Source organism: Thamnophis sirtalis, unplaced genomic scaffold, assembly GCF_051295495.1.
Source record: "Thamnophis sirtalis isolate CommonGarterSnake01/CBP01778 unplaced genomic scaffold, rThaSir2_p1.2 scaffold_8, whole genome shotgun sequence".
NCBI lineage: Eukaryota > Metazoa > Chordata > Lepidosauria > Squamata > Natricidae > Thamnophis > Thamnophis sirtalis.
The window spans coordinates 76823001-76845420 of record NW_028261388.1 but is presented as its reverse complement, the minus strand read 5'-3'; the positions used below and the strand labels follow the sequence as shown (position 1 = coordinate 76845420).

The 22420-nt window shown below is 40.0% G+C and overlaps 1 protein-coding gene across 1 annotated transcript in view; it reads right to left on the bottom strand.

Annotated features, from left to right (window-relative positions):
- The window catches only part of CLPTM1L (CLPTM1 like), a 30882-nt gene extending 20661 nt beyond the window's left edge, over positions 1-10221 (bottom strand). The window contains exons 1-4 of the mRNA XM_087721928.1: positions 9871-10221; positions 6472-6572; positions 3234-3423; positions 1550-1695 (exon numbers count right to left, since the gene is read on the bottom strand). Of these exons, the coding sequence (XP_087578054.1) occupies positions 1550-1695; positions 3234-3423; positions 6472-6572; positions 9871-10053 (620 nt within the window). The 5' untranslated portion in view covers positions 10054-10221. The remainder of the gene's footprint in view (positions 1-1549; positions 1696-3233; positions 3424-6471; positions 6573-9870) is intronic.
- Between the last annotated feature and the right edge of the window lie 12199 nt (positions 10222-22420).

Sequence of the window (22420 nt, the reverse complement as noted above, 5' to 3'; positions counted from 1 at the left end):
TTAATGAGAACCACCTCTACTTAGTTTTCCATTTTTGGACCAAAAAAGGAATTTTATATCTGGATCAGTATATATGGAAAGTAGGCGTTTCCTATACACCCTAAATTTATCGTGATCCGACAAATGAGCACACGACAACAGTGCACTGACGAAACCATGGCGAGAAAACCGCGACATCATAAACGCGCCCACAACAACGCGCCGACAAAACCGCGCCCACAAAAGCACAATTTAAGTTAAGGTAAGCGTTAGGGTTAGGTTCAGGGTTAGGTTCAGGGTTAGGTTCAGGGTTAGGTTTAGGGTTAGGTTTAGGTTTAGGGTTAGGGTTAGGTTTAGGGTTAGGTTCAGGGTTAGGTTCAGGGTTAGGTTCAGGGTTAGGTTTAGGGTTAGGTTCAGGGTTAGGTTTAGGGTTAGGTTTAGAGTTAGGTTTAGGGTTAGGGTTAGGTTCAGGGTTAGGTTTAGGGTTAGGTTCAGGGTTAGGTTTAGGGTTAGGTTCAGGGTTAGGTTTAGGGTTAGGTTTAGGGTTAGGTTTAGGGTTAGGGTTATTAGGTTATTAGATTGTTATTAGTTCTTTGTTGAAGGCGTTCTTTTGTCGGCGCGCTGTTGTCAGCACGCTTCTGCACTCATTTGTCGGTGTGATTTCGACCTCGCGATTTTCTCGCCACGGTTTCGTCGGCGTGCTTTTGTTGAGTGCGCATTTGTCGGTGAACCTAAATTTATATCTCAGAACTGCAAAATAGGTAAATGTCATTGAGCCTTCAAAACAAAACAAGAGTCAGATAGGCTTCTGAGACTACAGGCAAAAAACCAGTTTGTGAATAAGACAATGAGGTCTGAGAGAGAGAGAGAGCGGTTTTCTTAAGAGATCTGATTTTCAGTTCCTTGTTAAACATATCCTCTTGCGTGCAAATAATGGAAGCGTCACACAGTTTAGCATGGAATAAACTCTCAGTTTACATTAAGTGATGCAATCAATTTTTATACATCTCCCAACTTCTTTCAAGTTGCTCAAGGCTGCAGGCAAGTGACTATTTTTTTTTTTAATCACCAACATCTGAAGTAGTTTAGAGGAAGAAATATGTCACGTTCAAGGTTGTTTGAAAACTGGAAAGCTTAGTAACTGATCAAAGGTTTGAACATCAATTTTTATGGCTGAATAAATAATATATAACAATTATCTTACTACTATGCTAGGGGAGCAGTAGTTTGGGTTGGCTTCAAAGCCCCCAAATGCAACACGATTGCTTTCAAAGACTAAGTCGTTCGTTAAAAGCAATCTGAAAATGAAAAAATGTGTTGCAATACATTTCCCAACTTTGGCATCTTCTGGGTTCACATATCTGGGGACTGTCCAAGTTAGGAAGGCAGCATTGTTTTGATTGCTACTTTGCACACAGGTTACAGTAAGACAGGGTCTTGGAGTCTGGAGAAACATAAATATGGCCCTCAGTGGCAAAATATTATTTGCCCCTGTTGAAAACCATGATATTAAAGACTATTCTTTATCCTATGTGGACTTTACCAGAAGCGAAATCAATTATTAGCTTACATTTTCATATATCTGTGTACATCAGCTGGGAGTGAGGATCCATCAAAAACGAAGTCTTCCACCATGACATTTAAGGTCAACCTAGACCTCCAGTGTGAAACAGGCTCATCCAGGGCATAGTTCTGCTTTTTTTCTGTTTCGATTTGCTATTTAATTAAGAAAAAAAAGTGTAAACAAGATTTAGTATGATTTCGCAAACATACATGCTTGCAACAACAGAATAAAACTATTATTTTAGTTATTAAACCAGTGTTTCTCAACCTTGGCAACTTGAAGATGTCCGGACTTGAACTCCCAGAATTCCCCAGCCAGCGAATGCTGGCTGGGGAATTCTGGGAGTTGAAGTCCGGACATCTTCAAGTTGCCAAGGTTGAGAAACACTGTATTAAACACTAAAATCACTTATCACTAAATATCTCCTAGCAGCCTCCCTCTAGACAAGTATTACATTTGAGGGAAACACCTCAAAATCACAGTAACAGAGGAATCACTTTACAAGCTTCTACACAAAGAGAAACAAAAGCTCAAAATACATTTCTAAAAAATAAAAATAAAGAGAGAAACAAAAGCTCAAAAGACATTTTTAAAAAATCAAAATAAAGTGGACACTGAATTGGCAGGTTCAGGAGAGATGCGAGAAAGAATGAACTTCGTCTGAATATATTTTGTTACTATCAAAGAAAGCCTGTATTTTCTAAATCGAATACAAAAAGGAAATGAGGGAAACCACCGTGGCGTTTCACAGAAAAGCAAACATCTCTGCCCTGTTTCGAACAGTTTGTGATCCTGGCCATTTGTAGCTTTTTAATTAAAAAACAACCACACCCAAATTCCTATGAACAATCGTGACCCGTCAAAACCGCGGAGGACAAAATCGTGCTCGACGAAAGCGCGCATTTGACGTCATCACAGCGCGACGAAAAAAATTAAACATTGAAATAAAATTAAAATTAAAGCAAGCCGATTCACATAAAGGTAAGGGTTAGGTTTAGGGTTAGGGTTAGGTTAAGGGTTAGGTTTAGAGCGTTAGGGTTAGGGTTAGGTTAAGGTTTAGCGTTAGGTTAAGGGTTACGTTTAGGGTTAGATTTAGGGTTAGGTTTAGGGTTAGGTTTAGGGTTAGGTTAAGGGTTAGGTTTAGGGTTAGGTTTAGGGTTAGATTTAGGGTTAGGTTAAGGGTTAGATTTAGGGTTACGTTTAGGGTTAGATTTAGGGTTAGGTTTAGGGTTAGGTTTAGGGTTAGATTTAGGGTTAGGTTAAGGGTTAGATTTAGGGTTATGTTTAGGGTTAGATTTAGGGTTAGGTTAAGGGTTAGGTTTAGGGTTAGATTTAGGGTTAGGTTAAGGGTTAGATTTAGGGTTACGTTTAGGGTTAGGTTAAGGGTTAGATTTAGGGTTAGATTTAGGGTTAGGTTTAGGGTTAGGTTTAGGGTTAGGTTTAGGGTTAGGTTTAGGGTTAGGTTTGGGGGGGTTAGGGTAAGGTTTTCGCTTTATTTTTACATTTTTCGATCACAGCGCGATGTTTTCGTCGCGCTGTGATGACGTCAAATGCGGGCTTTCGTCGAGCGCGATTTTGTCCTCCGCGGTTTTGTGGTGGAACCATGAACAATACATCATTTTATTTCATTGGTTGGTCCTTTAGATTTCAGAAAACTACCCCTCCCACAAAGAGGGGGAAACAATCTCACCTGGGTGATAGGTTCTCCAGTAAGAAGATTGATTTCCTCTGGTTTGGGTACCATGTAGGTAGTGAGAGGGCTCACTATATGCACTTGCTTGCCATCATGCCAAGGCAGAATTCCAGCATGATGAAGAAATATGTAGGCATATAACGTCCCATTATTTCTTGTTTTCTTTGGTACAGAAACATTGACGGTTCTAAAAAATAAAACATAGTTTATAAAACTGCTTAAACTTGGTCGTAGAGATAGGGTAAATTCATCTCTCTTTAATTCCAAAAGTGAATGATTAGCATTTGAATGTCACCAATAGACTTTTTTTTTTCATTATCTGAAAACTGTCATAATTAGGGCTTAAGTATTTTACAGATAATACTAAAATAACAATCATAATCTAGTTTAGATTTTAATTAAGCATCAGTGGGAGCTGGGCAGCATATAAGTTTAATAAATAATAATAGTAATGTCACATACCACAGCTGACTTTTGAACACCACTTGTCGGCTGTGACCAGGGGGGCATTTGCCCAGGTTCGCCTGGTGCACCAGTTGCGCCCCTACCTGAACCGGGAGGCCCTCACAACAGTCACTCACGCCCTTGTGACCTCTAGACTGGACTACTGCAACGTGCTCTACATGGGGCAGCCCTTGAAGAGCATTCGGCGACTTCAGCTTGTCCAGAATGCAGCCGCGCGAGCGATCGTGGGTGCACCTCGGTTCACCCACGTAACATCTATCCTCCGCGAGGTGCACTGGCTGCCTATTGGTCTCCGGATACGCTTCAAGGCGCTAGTCGTCACTTATAAATCCCTTCATGGTATTGGACCTGGGTACTTGAGAGACCGCCTGCTGCCAATTACCTCCACTAGACCGATTAGATCCCACAGATTAGGCCTCCTCCGAATTCCATCCGCCGGCCAGTGTCGACTGGCGACTACCCGGAGGAGAGCCTTCTCTGTGGCTGCTCCGACCCTCTGGAATGAGCTCCCCGTGGAGATTTGAACCCTCACTACCCTCCAGGCCTTCCGCAAAGCCCTTAAAACCTGGCTGTTCCGACAGGCCTGGGACTAAAGAACTGTTGCCCCCGTCTCGAATTGCTATGACTGTTGTGTTTTTAATTATGCATTGTTTTTTGTGTCGTTTTAAATTTTTTGTTTGTATCCCCCTTCCCTGGTTGAGTTGTGAGCCGCCCTGAGTCCCCTTCGGGGGAAAAGGGCGGCATATAAATAAAATCAACATTCAACATTCAACACATAACACCCCAGATTTAAGTGTCTATCAGAAAGACAAAAACTCCAGTACCTGGAGACAGCAGAATAAAAGAGAAAGATACAAAAATCAAAAAATACAAAGACCCGCAAATAGAAGTAGGCTGTGGCAAAAGAATGGAAAGGGAGTACCAATAATAATAGATGCCTTGGGTGCAATCCCAAAACAAGTGGAGCATCATTTGAACATCATTTTCATTGACAAAATTACAGTCAGTTTGCAAAAGGCAGCTTTACTTGGAACAGCTCACATCCTGTGACAATGCTTTTAACACCCTCAAAGAACAACGGCTGACTCTTCCAGGTCCTTGAGAAGGACTCAATAAGTGGATAAAAATGCCACGTCCAAACTAAATAGCTGGGTGACTGTGCAACAAACCATAATTGGAATACATTTGTAAGTGCCAGATTTGATGAAAGCACAAAACCATCTACAATTCATACAGAGGCAACTGCATGCCTTCTAATAAACAGAGCGGAGTTCCCAAAAGCTTATTCCCCACTTTGCAGGGCTAATGGATGGGAGGGCGATCTGGCTGCGACACCTGTCACCCCATTGATCGCCAGGGTTGATTCGGCTGATCTGGCTGGCTAGGCGGGTGTCCCCTTCCTCCCTCACCGCTCCATGTGCGTCCCTCCCGAAGCTGCGCGCTCCCAGAGGACGACCCTCCCAGATAGAAGGAGTGTCCCGATCTCCGGTCAAGGGTATACGATAGCTTATTCCAGAGGTGGGTTCCTACCAGTTCGCACCTATTCGGTAGAACCGGTTAGAAGAGGTTCTACCAGGGGACCTGGAAAGCAGGCCACACCTACAGAAGAGGTTCCAAAAAATTTTGAAACCCACCACTGACACACACACACACACACACACACACACACTCACACAGAGAGAGAAAGAGAAAGGAAGAAAGAAATAAATAAAAAAAGAAAAAAAGAAAGAAAAAGTGAGAGATGAAAGAAAAAAAGGAAAAAGGGACAGAGAGACAAAAGGAAGGAAAGAGAGAGAGAGAGAGGGAGAGAGAGAACACATGGACAGCAAGCCACTCCCGCCAGGTCACATGGCCAGCAAGCCACTCCCACAAAGGAGGCCACACCCACAGAGTAGGTTCGAAAAAAATTTGAAACCTACCACTGGCTTATTCCTTCTAATAACATGTTAGTTGGAAAAGTGCTACTGGTCTCTCTGACTTTTTGCCATCATAGATTAACACGACTCTCTCCGTACAACATCTACATTTTTTTGCAGTCCAGTAAACACTCTGCTCGTGGGCTACTACTGTCATCTCCATTTTATTTAAGTCTCTAAAGGTCTAACAAAAAAAATAAAACTGGTTTTCGTATAAATGAGAAAAGAACAGACAGTAGTGGGGGGAAATAGCTACTTTCACTTTTGCAACGCGCTTCTGCGATTTCTGTCAAAATCCACACTGCATAAGAAGCACTATTTCCCGTTTTGTTTCTTGCCTAAGGAACAGTAGCACAAAAAAAAATTCTATCCATCCCATGTGATACAGAATTACAGCAAAGAAGGAGTTAGCAGTAGTAAAAAGAAACTTTTGTTATTAAATTATAGAAAGTTTATGGAAAGTTTAAGCAGAATACAGTATGTGTAAATCCAGAACAACATATAGATAAGCTTAGAATTACACTTTAAACATTGAAGTAAGCCCTATTAACATCAACTGGGCTTACTTCTCATAAATGGGATTAAAACTGAAACTGGTTTGATATTTTGTAAGCTTGTAACTTTTTTTTTTTTTTGTAATAAGAAGAAAAATAAACAAACAAATATATGACCTGGATTTTTTTTCCCCATGAAATATACTGGCTAATGGGTAATAAGTATTTCTATAATGATTTAAACAAATATTAATACAGGAGCAAATATAAATAGGCATCAAATGCAATTTACTAAAATTTGATATGAGATGGGTACAAAAGAGATATTGTGTAAAAACCGAACAATTAAATTCAAACTACCTTTCAAATTTAGTTTCCACATCAAAATTGTCCACATTCAAAACCAGGTCGATGTTATTTTCAGTGCCTATGTTTGAGCGCGTAGTCGTATAAACGCTTAGCTGAAACAGAAGAAAGACCATTAATAATTGCTGTTTTGCTGGATGGCTAAAACATTCCTGCCTTAAATCATTCTTTCTTTTTATCTCGGATGGCATGTTTCCTCATACATGCTACCACTCTTCTCTCTCCCTTCCTCAAAAATGGTTTCGTCAAACTGAAAAAAAAAGAGATTTAAAAAAGGCATGCAACTTCCTTCTCCCCTACTCATTTGAGTCAATTTGTATGCCTCATCAAGATGAAAGGAACCCATTATAATAGTCAATAGTCAATCCACTGTAATTTTATGTTCCTTCTGCAGATACAGGGTGATTGACAAGTAAATCATAATATATGCTCCACCTGTAATAATCTTCTTGGAAGGGTACAAGTGGTACACCCTGTTCAAATCAAAGATATATCTCTATCCTTCTTCTAAAAGGTGGGAAAAGAACGAAGCACAAAATATGGAAAAGGTGGGAAAAAAATGATTCATGAATTAGTGCTTACCAAAATTTGGTGCTCCCTCTAGATTTGACGTTTGATGTTTAATAAATTTATAGGCCGCCCAATCCCGAAGGACTCCGGGCGGCTTACAACAATACATTTAAAAATAGAAGTTAAAAGCACAAAAACATAGATTAAAAAGACCACAACATACACCCAGTCTGATCGGGGCTGGAACTCAATCGTGAGTTCAACAGCCCGGGGCCTGCCGGAATAGCCAGGTCTTAAGAGTGGGTAGGGTCCGGATCTCTGGGGGCAGTTTATTACAGAGGGTCGGAGCGGCTACAGAGAAGGCCCTCCCCCGGGTAGTTGCCAGCCGACATTGTCTGGCTGACGGCACCCGGAGAAGGCCCTCCCTGTGCGATCTTATCGGTCGTTGGGAAGCACGTGGCAGAAGACAGTTTCGCAGATTTGGTAGAGAAGGAGCAGCTACTATAGATTGGAAGCTAATATATTTAGTACGTCAATACATGTCCATATAGTACACCTACTTTTTGATTATTGAACTTATGGAGTTCATATTAATGGATCAATAAAGAGCAGGCAATAGCACTAAGTCCTCGATATATGACCACAATTAAGTCCAAAATTTCTGTTGTTAAGCAAGAGAGTTAAGCGAATATTGCCCTATTTTATGACTTTTCTTGCCACAGTTAAATGAATCACTGCAGTTGTTAAGTTAGTAACATGGTTCTAAGTGAGTCTGCTTCCTCATTGACTTTGCTTGTCAGAAAGTTGACCCCGGGATACATCAACTGTCATAAATATGAGATAGTTGCCACATTGATCACGTGACTTTGGAGGGGGGGCTGCAACAGTCATAAGCGTGAAAAACGGTCATAAGTCACTTTTTCAGTACTGTTGTATCTTCGAACAGTCACTCAATGAACCGTTGAAAGTCAAGGACTTTCATGTACTCATGTAGGCTACAATTTTATATAAAAGCGGCACTATTGTTATTTCTTATCCTTCTATTCCTTGCAGCATGTGTCAGAAAAAATTCTAGCAACATAATGTGTGGACAGAACTGGGCAAAACAGAAAAAAAAATAGTACTCTGCCATATTGGAAAAAAGAAAGAAAAAAAGGCAACATATTGTAGACTGCCATGTGGTAGGCACAACTCCCCCATATAAGAGGCTAAGGAAAAATAAAAAAAAATAAGCTATTTTCATGGTAGGACTCTGTAGAGCAGTACATTCCAGAACAAGGATCTGGGAAAGGTGCTGACATTAACACTGCGCTATGAGATAATCTGCCTACTTAATGCCTTAGCGCATGTGTCTTAGCATGTGTCTTAGCGCCTCCGTGAGCACCCAGCTGCTCAGTGGAGCGTCGCGCAGGTGCTGTATGCGCCATGCGCGTGCGCGGAAGCACCGAAGCCTTAAAAGACCGGTAAGGAGCTTGGGTAGCATTTTTGAAATACATTTCAGGAAAGTAGAAACTGCTTGGAACTGAATGAATTGGGCTTATGGATTGCAAGAAGTGTGTAGAGTTACAATAGTGGGGAATATGTAAAAGGGATATTTGGCCAAATGATACTGAGAGGCAGCTGTGATCTAATTTTTTTGAACAGAATTTTGCTAGTAGAATTAGGGTGTATTTCCTTGTGACTACCACACAAGGCTAACATCATCAGAATTAAGGGAGTTTTTTTTATAAAAACAAAGTGAGCTTCATTTATCAGATTTATCTGATACTTATCTAACAAGTAGGCTGGTAGGAATCTCTGTAAAATTGTGGCATTTCATCATACAGATAATTTGCAATGAAAAGTGCATCTCTGAGGATTATAACTCGTGTTCAAAACCTTGTTTCTTATCCATGCCCTTGGTTTTTGCTGAGAGTGGCAACTGGAATAAGATACCTCCACTACAACAGAATTGGGAGATGGGTATTTTAATCATATTTGGTAATCCCCTCCAAATCTACATAAAATTCAAGAGTTGAGGAACATTTGAAGATGTAATTCCAGTCTGTGAGTATGGAGAAAATTGTGGCATTTCATCATAACATCATACAAGTGGATTTATTTGAACTCTGAACTGGAGGAGACAATTACTCCTCCAGACAGTTAATGGAGTTGACGTTAGGAAAAAGGCTGGTTCTAGATGATGAATAATCCCATGAGTGTTTTTATATTACACCACCTGGATGGATTGCAGCCCCCAAGATAGGATTGAGTGGTTAATACTCAGAAGACAAAAAAACCCACTAAATTCAATAGGGGATTGAGTTAGATTTAAATTGTGATAATCTTTCCAACAAGGGCTCCTAATAGCAAAGCCATAAAATCAATGTTTTGCAATAAACTGAGTATATACTTAGCATTCTGCCTTACATTCTAGTTGGTGAGATGCAAACAATGTTTTTCCCTTTAAAATGAACTAAACTGGGTTAAATAATCTGTAAAATACTCTTGGAGGAGTATTCCAAGTTGCAACTAAAAGGGGCTTTGGCTTTAGAAATTTCCATTGCAGCACCGAGCTTCCAGCTGCAAAAAAGCACCGAGCTTCCAGATGCAAAAAAAGCACCAAGCTTCCAGATGCAAAAAAAGCACCGAGCTTCCAGCTGCAAAAAAGCACCGAGCTTCCAGCTGCAAAAAAGCACCGAGCTTCCAGCTGCAAAAAAGATTTTAAAAAAATCCAGCCTCTCAAAGCTCACCTGTCAAAGTTTACCTGCATTTCGAAAGGGGAGGGGGGGTAATGCCGCTCCGCCCCACCCCAATCAGGAAGCGCCAATGCATCGCTGCCAACAATGACCGCTTACCTGCAACCCAGGTAGGGAAAAGGAAGAAGGTGGGGGGGCTGCTCACCTGGAGCTTGGGCCGCCTCGCCAGGTAAGGCCGGATGCAGCCGTCGTTGCTTTCGCCTTCGTGGAGGGCAGCCAGGCAGGGCCGGGTATGGACGATGCCGTACATCACCCAGCAGGTGTGTGCCACGTAGACGGCGAAGAGCCCCACCGCCAGCCCCGTCAGCGAGCTGCGCCTGGGCAGCATCGCCCCGCAAGACCAGCGCCGCCGCGGCCGACACCGGCATCGACCACCCACCGCACGACGACCGAGCGCTCCGACTCCGGGGCCGTTGCCCGAGGCGAGCGCGAATCGGCGGCTCCCCCGAGCCGCTTTCTCTCCTTCGGAGCTCCCTTCTTCCGACAAACGGAAACGGAGCGGACGGGCGCGGGGAGCGCTGGGAAACGTAGTCTCTTAGGCTGCAGTGGTCTCCAACCGTGGCAACTTTAAGACTTGTGGACTTCAAGTCCCAGAGTTCCTCGGCCGAGGAACTCTGGGAGTTGAAGTCCACAGGTCTTAAAGTTGCACTACTGTCTTAAAGCAGTGTTTCTCAACCTTGGCAACTTGAAGATGACTGGACTTCAACTCCCATAATTCCCCAGCCAGCGAATGCTGGCTGGGGAATTCTGGGAGTTGAAGTCCAGACATCTTCAAGTTGCCAAGGTTGAGAAACACTGTCTTAAAGGACCATGGCATCCCCCGGGCGAGCGTTTGAAGGAACCAGCCTTCAACTCTGGGAGTTAAAAGTCCACAGGTCTTAAAGTTGCCAAGGTTGGAGACCACTGTCTTAGAGGTGTTGAAAGAAATGTCCTTCTGGGTTCGGCTCCAAGTGGGGAAAAAGACACTGGAGACATGGAGGCTGCTTGGAAAGATGGTTTATTGTTGGATGGGGCCACATGGCTTGAGCCCTGAACAGAAAAGGGGATCACATGCTTCAATGTTGGTGGAGAAGAAGAGAAGGGCTGAGGGAGGGGCCTGGTAGGCTTTTTATAACCTGTTCAGTCCCACCTCTCTGTTTCCTGTTCCTGTGTAAGAAATGTATTCTGATTGGTTGTCAGACTCCCACGGGGCCATGCAGGGGCAACACTCTAGGCTGAGTTTTGAATCCGGGTTTGGTTGAGTTCTCAGATGCCATGTGGGGAGTTGGGGGCCAATATTATCATGCTTTCCTGTAGCTGAAGTGGAGAAGTCTTTGTTATGTAAAGTGGACTAGCTTGGCCTTCTTAATGGCCCATTGACCAAGTGGGAATGGGCAGGAAGCTACAGGCAGATATTCTTTTAAAACAGGTTTCTTCCTTTTCTTTTCCCATCCAGAGAACTATTCTGCCTTTTCAATATTTCCTAGGATATTTCATTTTTCTGGGAGAGGGCTGGGTGATAACTTCCCACAGAGGACAATGGCATCCCCCGGGCGAGCTTTTGAAGGAACCAGCCTGCAACACCAGCGTTCCCACAGGCGGTCCGCGTTCTCGCCTCGCTCCGAACCTTAATTTGACAACTCTGGAGTGTGCATGCTTTACATGCCAGAAAGGATCCTTGGAATAATTTTTTTTAAAAAATGACAGCCTGGAAGTTATAAAATATTTGACCGCTTTTAAAATCGACTGTTTTAAACGAGTCGTGCCCCCCCCCGCCCCAGCCATATAAAAAGGTAAAAGTTCCCCTTGAACATATATGTGCTAGTCATTCCCGACTCTAGGGGGCGGTGCTCATCTCCCATTTCAAAGCCGAAGAGCCAGCGATGGCCGGCATGACTAAACGCCGAAGGCATAAGCTTAGCCACTGTAGCCACCACGTGCCATCCAAGCCAATTAAAACGGCAGATCTTTTTGGAATGCTTCCCACAAGAAAGTTGGAAATACTATAGTACAGGGAAATATTATTTTCAGCCTAGATCTAGTAGCTCTACTTAAAAGGGGGTATTTCCATTTATTTTTAGTTTTCTATGGTGTGCTGAGTATAAATCTGAACTCATATCTTGAGTCAGGAAGAAGGGTTTTAGTATGAGCTGAAGTTGGGGTCTCAACACATGTTCAAAAGCAGTTGTGTGTGTTGTGTGTCTCAGGTAGTGCTTCAGTCAAGCTTTGTGCTTTACCATGCTATCCTAACCATTGTAGGAAGTTATCACCCAGCCCTCTCCCAAAAAATGAAATATCCTAGGAAATATTGAAAAGGCAGAATATTTCTCTGGATGTGAAAAGAAATAAACATGTTTTAAGAGACAGAATATCTGCCTGTAGCTTCCTGCCCATCCCCACTTTGTCAATGGGCCATTAAGAAGGCCAAGCTAGTCCACTTTACATAATAAAGGCTTCTCCACTTCAGCTCCAGGGGGGATGGGATTAAAGCATGATAATATTGGCCCTTTACCCAACTCACCACATGGCATCTGAGAAATCAACCAAACCTGGATTCAAAACACAGCCTAGAGAGTTGCCCCTGCATGGCTCCATGGGAGTCTGACAACCAATCAGAATACATTTCTTACACAGGAACAGGAAACAGAGAGGTGGGACTGAACAGGTTATAAAAAGCCTAGCAATCCCCTCCCTCAGCCCTTCTCTTCTTCTCCACCAACATTGAAGCATGTGATCACCTTTTCTGTTCAGGGCTCAAGCCATGTGGTCCTGTCCACCAATAAACCATCTTTCCAAGCAGCCTCCGTGTCTCCAGTGTCTTTTCCCCCACTTGGAGCCGAACCCAGAAGGGCATTTCTTTCGTCACCATAAAATTGATATAGTGGGTTGATAATTGTATTGGACATGCTAATATCCTGACCTAAACCTTACGTATCTTAACATGAAGCAGAACAGCTCAAAGAGGGCAGTGTTAGCTGTTGAGAGGTGAGCAGTCAATGTAGGAGTTGTTGTAGTTTTTTTTTAAAGGTCCTATTTAGCAACTGTAGGTTCACCCTCACCACGAGCATGTAGTGGCATACCTTATTTCTAAAATCCAATTGGTGACTTGTGTTTAAATATAATATAAATATTTTGACTTATGTGTAAACTTATTTAGGATGAATCAGTTATTAGCCTTTGATATGTCTAGCTGTGTGTTCTGACCTTCCTCGTCCTACTCCAAAGCACACCGAGACAAAGATACTTCAAGGATTTATTAACATACAGACAAGACCTTGGCAGCAATCCAGCAGTCCAGATGTTGGCAGCAATCCAGCACAGACTAACCTTGGCAGCAATCTAGCCTGCCAAGCTAGCCACGAGTTCTCCAGCTCTAGTGAATACGTTGACTCCTGCAAAAGGCTGTGTGCACAATCATTTCTTTTATAGTCTTGAGAGGAGCCTAATTACCACCAGCTGAGTGCAATTACCTCCTGCAACTGCGTAACTGTTCCTTACGCCTATTAGCTCTCCATTGCTGGGCATCCAGGAACAACTCCCTTGTCTCCTCCCCACTGCTCCAATGCATGACGTCACAATCACACTCCCTTGTCTCCTCCCTACTGGTCCAAGGACCAGGTGCCTCCTGGTGGCCAACCAGCCTCTCTGCGCCCTGCTCGGAGTCGGAACCCTGTCCAGGGTCCTCCACATCTTCCAGAACCAACTCATAGGGCCCCTCGCTGTTGGAGTCTGGTGGCAGCTCCAACTGCTCCTGCTGGGCCACAACAGCTGTGTATACACAAAGCTGAGTCAGAAACCCTAAGTAGTACACATTTTCCATTTTGCAATTCCCTGGTTATGTGCTATGCTTTAAGGCAGTGGCTCTCAACCTTTCCAATGCCGTGACCCTTTAATACAGGTTCCTCATGTTGTGGTAACCCCCAACCATCAAATTGGTGTCTTGGTTCCTAAGACCATCGAAAATATGTGTTTTCCGATGGTCTTAGGCGACCCCTGTGAAAGGGTCATTCGACCCCCAAAAGGGTCCCGACCCACAGGTTGAGAACCGCTGTTTTAAGGTGATCTGCAGCAAGTATATTTTGGGTTTGTGCAAAAAAATAATAATGCTATAATTTAATTTGTGACAAGTATAGGTTGCAAGGTCCACTAGTGAGGTGTGCAACGGTGGTGCGTGTGTTTAATAACAGTTGTTTTGGTTCTGTATATTTTGTAAATGCAGCTTTTAAGACAACCAAAAATGATAAATGTGTCAGGATTCCCAACTCTTAATACATGCCAATATTAAGAGATTACTTCAAGATTACAAGCAATTTACTTACCCACCCATCTGTTATAATGTTGAAATCAGACAGCTGTTATTTGCATTTTAAAATAATCTTAATTTAAATGTGAAAATCCCAAAATTTAGTTTGGGCTTAGATAAGATTTCAACACACTTCCAACTTCTTATGTAATTTCTTGGCCTTTGGGGTTGGTTTTTAGTTTAGATTTGCAATTGAAACAATGTTGAAAATTAGTTGAATAATCATTTATACCAATTAATAGTTTATTGATTATAACTGTAAAAAAAACCCTATCCTTTCAATATTTCATTTCAGCCTATTTGTTTTTTTCTTGTATTTTCTTGCAATTTTACAGAAATTAAAGATTTTTTTATTTTATAATCTGGTGGTTCATATTTCAAAATTATGAATTTTATAGTATGAAGAAATACGCCAAAACTACAAAATATTTTTCCCATTCTTTTAATTTGTATTCACATTCAAAATTAAGTTTACCAGAATCCAGTCAAATTAAAAAAAAACCAACAGGGTAATAAAATGCCCAGTGATGCCACAATGCATAATTAAAATCTTGAAAAGACCTAATTCTTATAAACAAACACAAAATTTATTTTAAGGAAATAAGTGTCTCACAATGGTAAACCATAAAAGCCATGATTATTTCGTTCCTTGGCATGGTTCAGTTCATAGCGTTTTACAATTAAAAACAAAGACACATAATTCTACTCACTTGACAGTTACAAAAAAAAAAATTGCTCAAAGTGAGGTATTCCCTTTAGGAAATCACTGAAGAGTGCCGATACCAGATATAGTCAGACTGTATAAACTTAAAAGACACGGTACAAAAAAGAGGAATTATTTGAAAGGTTACTTCCGTAAAGACAATGAAGTGAAGTATTTCAGCTTTGAAACGTGACCATACTTTTAATTCTGGATTGCACTGCAATGCCAACATGACATCATTAGCAACAGCTGATACATGGTGCTTCATCCCAAACATTTGCTAACATAGCAAGTCCAGGGACATATTTTCCTATTTGGACTGTGGTTAATGATGTTTCTTATATAATAAAAACAATGTCTATATACATGTGCAAACCAGAAACTCAGCAAAAAAATAACCATTTGTATCAGAAATGCACTGATCAGGATTCTTCATATAATCATACAACGAATGCAAAGATACGTTACTGCAACTGTCCCCCAAATCATTTTATTTTTAAATAAAGGACTTCAGCAGTATTGACTGTCATACGGCATTTAACATGTTTGATTCTAACCTGTTAGATCTCCTGTCGGATGTTACAGTTAATAGCTACTGCCATAGTAGCAACGGTTATTGGTCCAAATGTAAATTTACAGAAAAATTCTAAACATACCAATTCATGAAACTTACTGAGAGTTAAGAGGATATTGGACTGAATCCTTACTTGCCTTCAAGCAGTGATCCAAATTAGGTACAGCGCATTGGTGGGTTCTGGATCCCGCTCCAACCGGTACAGTAGCATCCAAATGGATGCGCGCAACACACACATCTGTCTTAGCGCCTCCGTGAGCCTTCAGCTGCTCAGTGGAGCATCGCGCAGGTGCTGTATGCGCCATGCGTGTGCGCGTAAGCGCTGAAGCCTTAAAAGACCGGTAAGGAGCTTGGGCAGGTGGGTGGGTCCTCTGGAGCACTGTACTGGAACGGTATCCAGTGCTCTGGGCAGGCTCCGGTATGCCCATACCGGGGCGTACCGCCTGCAACCCACCACTGGTACAGCGGTAACAAAGTAATTTCAAAGTGTTTCAAGAGAAATTACTGATTTTAATTTTTTTTTAAATCTATAAATTTGGTTATTCTAGATGTAAATGAGCCACTACATATTGATCTTGTCACAATTTAAAAGGGGTGTGTAACTCTGTAATGAATCAAAGTTTTATGCTGCTCCCAAACCACATTTCTCTCTATAATGAATATCATATGCATTATACAAAAACATGTAAAAGGTTCCCTTTACAATGAACTAAGCTGCTTTAATTTGGAAGTTACAAAGGGTTGTAAACAAATCTGTAAGACATTTGGGGTACAAAAAGAATTGCCTATGTATATCTCCTAAATTATAAATTCCATGATAAGATTGTTACGAATTTATTGTGTAATCATTACTTACAGTAATGGGCATTATTCTCCTAAAGGTATCATAGAAAGAAATAGTCAATAGAGGACATTTTTAATGAATGATAAGATTAAACATATTGTAGCCCCATTACTTGGGCAATCCCATCAATATAAGACAATTTTGTTTTTTGAGTTGGAAAATTCAAAAGGTGCTGACTTCTTTTATATCTATGAAATTGCCACAAATAGTTTTTATACAAGGATATTTAAAACCTTATGTAGTAGAGGAGCTACAAAGCATTAGGGAAATTATATGGATAATCCATACTGAACAAGAAACTTGTACAAGTGGATTCATTTGAACTCTGAACTGGAGGAAACAATTACTCCTCCAGACAGTTAATGGAGTTGACGTTAGGAAAAAGGCTGGTTCTAGATGATGAATAATCCCATGAGTGTTTTTGTATTACACCACCTGGATGGATTGCAGCCCCCAAGATAGGATTGATTGGTTAATACTCAGAAGACAAAAAAACCCACTAAATTCAATAGGGGATTGAGTTAGACTTAAATTGTGATAATCTTTCCAACAAGGGCTCCTAATAGCAAAGCCATGAAATCAATGTTTTGCAATAAACTGAATATATACTAGCATTCTGCCTTACATTCTAGTTGGTGAGATGCAAAGAACTGTATCAAGCCACTAGATTAGAAATCTGACTCCAGAGTGGTGTGAGAGAGTTTAGGGAGACTTTTTTCCTGGTAGTGTCAAGAGTAGATCTTAGGGAGAAAATGGATATGAAAGGAAAGAAGTGAAAGAATTGAAGAGAAAAGTACAGTGACTGTAGGGGGGTGGGGGGAATTATGAAAAATAATTAAAAAATAAATTGATCTCCAACATAATTTTTTGAAATACATTTCAGGAAAGTAGAAACTGCTTGGAACTGAATGAATTGGGCTTATGGAATGCAACAAGTGTATAGAGTTACAATAGTGGGAAATATGTAAAAGGGATATTTGGTCAAATGATACTGAGAGGCAGCTGTGATGTAATTTTTTTGAACAGATTTTTGCTAGAAGAATTAGGGTATATTTTCTTGTGACTACCGCACAAGGCTAACATCATCAGAATTAAGGGAGTTTTTTTAAAAACAAAGTGAGCTTCATTTATCAGATTTATCTGACACTTATCATCTAACAAGTAGGCTGGTAGGAATCTCTGTAAAATTGTGGCATTTCATCATACAGATAATTTGCAATGAAAAGTGCATCTCTGAGGATTATAACTCGTGTTCAAAACCTTGTTTCCTATCCATGCCCTTGGTTTTTGCTGAAAGTGACAACTGGAATAAGATACCTCCACTACAACAGAATTGGGAGATGGATATTTTAATCATATTTGGTAACCCCCTCCAAATCTACATAAAATTCAAGAGTTGAGGAACATTTGAAGACGTAATTCCAGTCTGTGAGTATGGAGAAAATTCTGGCATTTCATCATAACATCATACAAGTGGATTTATTTGAACTCTGAACTGGAGGAAACAATTACTCCTCCAGACAGTTAATGGAGTTGACGTTAGGAAAAAGGCTGGTTCTAGATGATGAATAATCCCATGAGTGTTTTTGTATTACACCACCTGGATGGATTGCAGCCCCCGATACAATTGATTGGTTAATATTCAGAAGACAAAAAACCCACTAAATTCAATAGGGGATTGAGTTAGACTTAAATTGTGATAATCTTTCCAACAAGGGCTCCTAATAGCAAAGCCATAAAATCAATGTTTTGCAATAAACTGAATATATACTAGCATTCTGCCTTACATTCTAGTTGGTGAGATGCAAACAACTGTATCAAGCCACTAGATTAGAAATCTGACTCCAGAGTGGTGTGAGAGAGTTTAGGGAGACTTTTTTCCTGGTAGTGTCAAGAGTAGATCTTAGGGAGAAAATGGATATGAAAGGAAAGAAGTGAAAGAATTGAAAAGTACAGTGACTGTAGGGGAGAAAAAGTTATGAAAAATAATTAAAAAATAAATTGGTCTCCAACATAATTTTCTGAAATACATTTCAGGAAAGTAGAAACTGTTTGGAACTGAATGAATTGGGCTTATGGAATGCAACAAGTGTGTAGAGTTACAATAGTGGGAAATATGTAAAAGGGATATTTGGCCAAATGATACTGAGAGGCAGCTGTGATCTAATTTTTTTGAACAGATTTTTGCTAGTAGAATTAGGGTATATTTCCTTGTGACTACCACACAAGGCTAACATCATCAGAATTAAGGGAGTTTTTTTAAAAACAAAGTGAGCTTCATTTATCAGATTTATCTGATACTTATCATCTAACAAGTAGGCTGGTAGGAATCTCTGTAAAATTGTGGCATTTCATCATACAGATAATTTGCAATGAAAAGTGCATCTCTGAGGATTATAACTCGTGTTCAAAACCTTGTTTCTTATCCATGCCCTTGATTTTTGCCGAGTGACAACTGGAATAAGATACCTCCACTACAACAGAATTGGGAGATGGATATTTTAATCATATTTGGTAATCCCCCTCAAATCTATATAAAATTCAAGAGTTGAGGAACATTTGAAGATGTAATTCCAGTCTGTGAGTATGGAGAAGTTAGTTACATTCAATCTAAAGCCATGGACAATTAAAATGTCAGATGTTAGTTCTGTTTTGAAGGAGCAATATCCTAAGAACATAAAGCTATTGTATGAGGGAAACAGCATTGAAAGGTGACAATAATATACTAAAAAATCAGTAGTTTTAATAAGATTGGAAGAGTGATCAAAATTAAAGGAAAGCTGATGCCATAATACCCAATTTTAACTTCTGGAACATGCTGAGAAAACATGGAACTGATGGAAAGGAGAAAGAGGTATTCCCCCAAAGGAACGTGTTCATAAGATATCTAAGCTTTGATCTTGACTATCCTGAGGTAGGAGAGGGGTCTTCATTCCAAATTTCTCTATTGTAAAAGAGTAATATGGAAAGCTATTAATACACTCTTCCTCGGATACTTAGTTTTAGGATTGAGGAAGACCAGGAAGGATTTATGTGGCTCGGACAGGTGAATCTAGCAATGGTAGGAAGAAGGAAGCAGGCATGGAAAAGAACTGTAGGTAGAATCTCTACAGCACCCTGATTTTTTTTTCCTCCTAGTTTTGTCCTGCTCACTTTTAAGTGGGGCAGATTTTTAGGAAGGCTTTGTCAATTTAATGAGCAATTCCTCTGAACAAGTAGCAATACAATAGAAGCTTGGTATTTCCTATGAAAGAGAGACTGCAATCAAAGAGGGAATGGGGTGTTTAGACAGTTTCTGGGGCACAATAGGTTTTAAGCGTGACCCGTCAAAACCACGCTCGACTAAACCGCGCCCGATTAAACCGCGTCGCTGACGTCATCAACAGGGCGACAACAGCCAGCGCGGAGAAAGAAGGGCGCTTTAAATAGTGCTTTGAAAGCAAGCCAATCCAACAAGGTAAGGGTTAGGTTTAGGGTTAGGGTTAGGATTAGGTTAAAGGTTAGGTTAAGGGTTAGGTTTAGGGGTTAATTTTAGGTTTAGGGTTTACAGCGTGCTTCTGTCTCCGCGCTGTTGTCGCCCTGTTGATGACGTCAGGGGCGCGGTTTAGTCGAGCACGGTTTAGTCGAGCGCGGTTTTGTGGGTGAACCGGTTTTAAGTGGAGGACGAAATGCCATAATCTGCCATCCATATGCTTGTTCTCAAGGAAAATTCACAACCAAGACAAATGATTATCCTGAATCTGTCCGTTTGGCAATATTTACTGTTTACTGTATCACCTTTCCCAAGATACAAAAAAAAATATTGATCTGAAGAGTGAATTTTCCTTCTACAACAAATTGTGGAATAGGATCTTCATGATCAAAGAGAGATACTGAAAAGTCTGTGCATGAGGGGGACAATAACATTTTGCACATGCTCGTCGCAAGGCAAAATAGAAATGGGAATACTAAATGGAAACAGAAAAGTACTTGGGGTTCAGAGAAAAATCTGGGAGAGAAGCTAATTACTGTGGTTACAAAAATGTAATAAGAGGAATTAGTGTGGATCTAGTGATGTGCGATGCTGCAGAAAAAAAACGGGATTCCTTTTTGAAATTTTATATCTCTTGGCTGCTTGGACAGGGTCTGCACGGATGCCTAACCCATAATATAAATCACAGAGAGAATGCAATAAAACATCCCATATGGTGGAAAGCTTTCTGTGCCTTAATAGGAATCAACGGGACGAGGAAGCAGAATGCAATCCCGATATTTATATCTCACTGTTAGTTGACTGTGAAGTAGATGATAGTTGTTCTCTGAATTTCTCTTCAGATAATTGAGCTGGCACAAGTCCTGGGCCTTGGCATATTATTTTGTTTTTTCAAGGCCTTTGGTAAAATAGAGAAACAAGAATAATAATACAAAATTTAGCAAGGGGATATCTTTTCTATCAGCCTTTTTGCTTTCCTACCATGGAACCTGATTCTTTGAGTATATAATAAAGCATTCTGATAAACTTTGTAGCTCTCTCTACTGGAAATTCCTCAAGCAAAACTTTCCTACATAATGCCTTCCCATTAATTCTGCTTACCACAGATTTTAAAAATTTAAGAGTTCCTCAAGGTAAAAGGAGCTGCATTTCCTATTTAACTGTACTACTGTAGAATTCTTTCTTACATATAAGGAAGTGATGCTGGTGATAAATGTGGTGGCCTTCGTGAATTGCAAATGAGGCCTTTGACAAGATGTTATTAAGTTATGGGTTCCTATAGGTCAGCTAGCTAGGCCCAATTATTAGATCAATAATTTTGTTTTATCTGTCCCACCTAACAGCATTATCTATACCAGAGTATTTCTTTATCTTCCTCTTTCCTTTCTTGAAATTGGATCACACTGCTTTGGCAAGTTAAGAATCAACAACCAGAATCAACAATATATTCACTAGTAAGAGAAATGATTGAGAATAATGTATTACCACTATTTTCAAGATGAATGGAATTCTGAGATTGAGGTTTCTTTAAAATCAGTATTTTGGTTTTAAGGAAAAACAGCATTTTCAATTACTGATACTTTGCAGAAACTGGTTTAACTCACTGAACAGAAGGGAGGCAGGACCAGACTTATAGATGTATTAGATTACTTCAGCTAAGAATCATTTATGCAAACAATCATCCATATCATCACAAAACTGTAATCTAGTTTGGCAAAGTGGGTAAAACAAAAGAATAAGCATCATTTTGTGGCTAAGTCCACAGTAATACTATTGAACACAGCCTTCATCTGCATTATCCTTATCCAATTTTACCCAAATAGTTTTAAAATAGAAGATATTATATATTTCAAATTCTAAATAGATTTCAGCTTTGAAAATCTCTTGAGGAGGACTTGGTTTTTTAAAAACCTCCTTCTCTATATGCTCTTCAAAAAAAGCATTATTAGCAAAATAAAAGCAACTTGATAGCAAGAGATCCATTCTTGCTACTATATGTAAAAACCTTTTATGTTTTGAAACATTATGAAAACAAGCCACCCCTACATTAACATAGAAATGATAGCAGGAAATATAAAAATGTTGTGGCAATTACTTGCACAGTAGGACTCTATATTAATATAGTCATTATCCCACAGTCAGTCTAAAAATCTATCAAAAGCTGCTCCCACTAAAAGTAGAAAGCCTGAAGTGATCACAGCAGCTCTATCAACCTAAAAGGAAAAAAAAAAATTCTTTGGTCCCAAACTTGAAATATACTAACCTACTAATTTCAAAAAAGCTTTTTGCACAGATATTCAGATTTAAAAGAGGCAGTACTATCTTTATGCCAATTAATAGACTATTATGACTAAACAGAACAGGCATATAAATAAATCAGCAACCTTATTTCTTTAGAATATTTATTTAGTTTACTTGGAAGGAAAAAGCTGCTTTTGAATTTTGAAAAAACTACATCTTCAAATGTTCCTCAACTCTTGAAAAACCAAACTGCCAGAAGAGCTGTAATAAAACATGTCTCAAAACAGAATTAGTTTTTAAAAAAAATATTTTTTTTAAATTCTCCTTTATGTATGTGTGAGATATACTGTATATTGATGGTTTTTTTTTTACTTCAATTAATCTATAATTATATTAAAATCTAAATTTAGTTATTGCACCAAATTAAATGCTTGCATTAAAATGTTTTTGTGGATGTACATGTATAGAATAATCATTTATAATGGAAGCATCCAGAGTAGAAGCAAAGTATTTTGTGGCTTAGAGATTAGAGAATTGCCTTGGTAAAAGATTGTGATCGAATTCCAGGGAAATAAATAG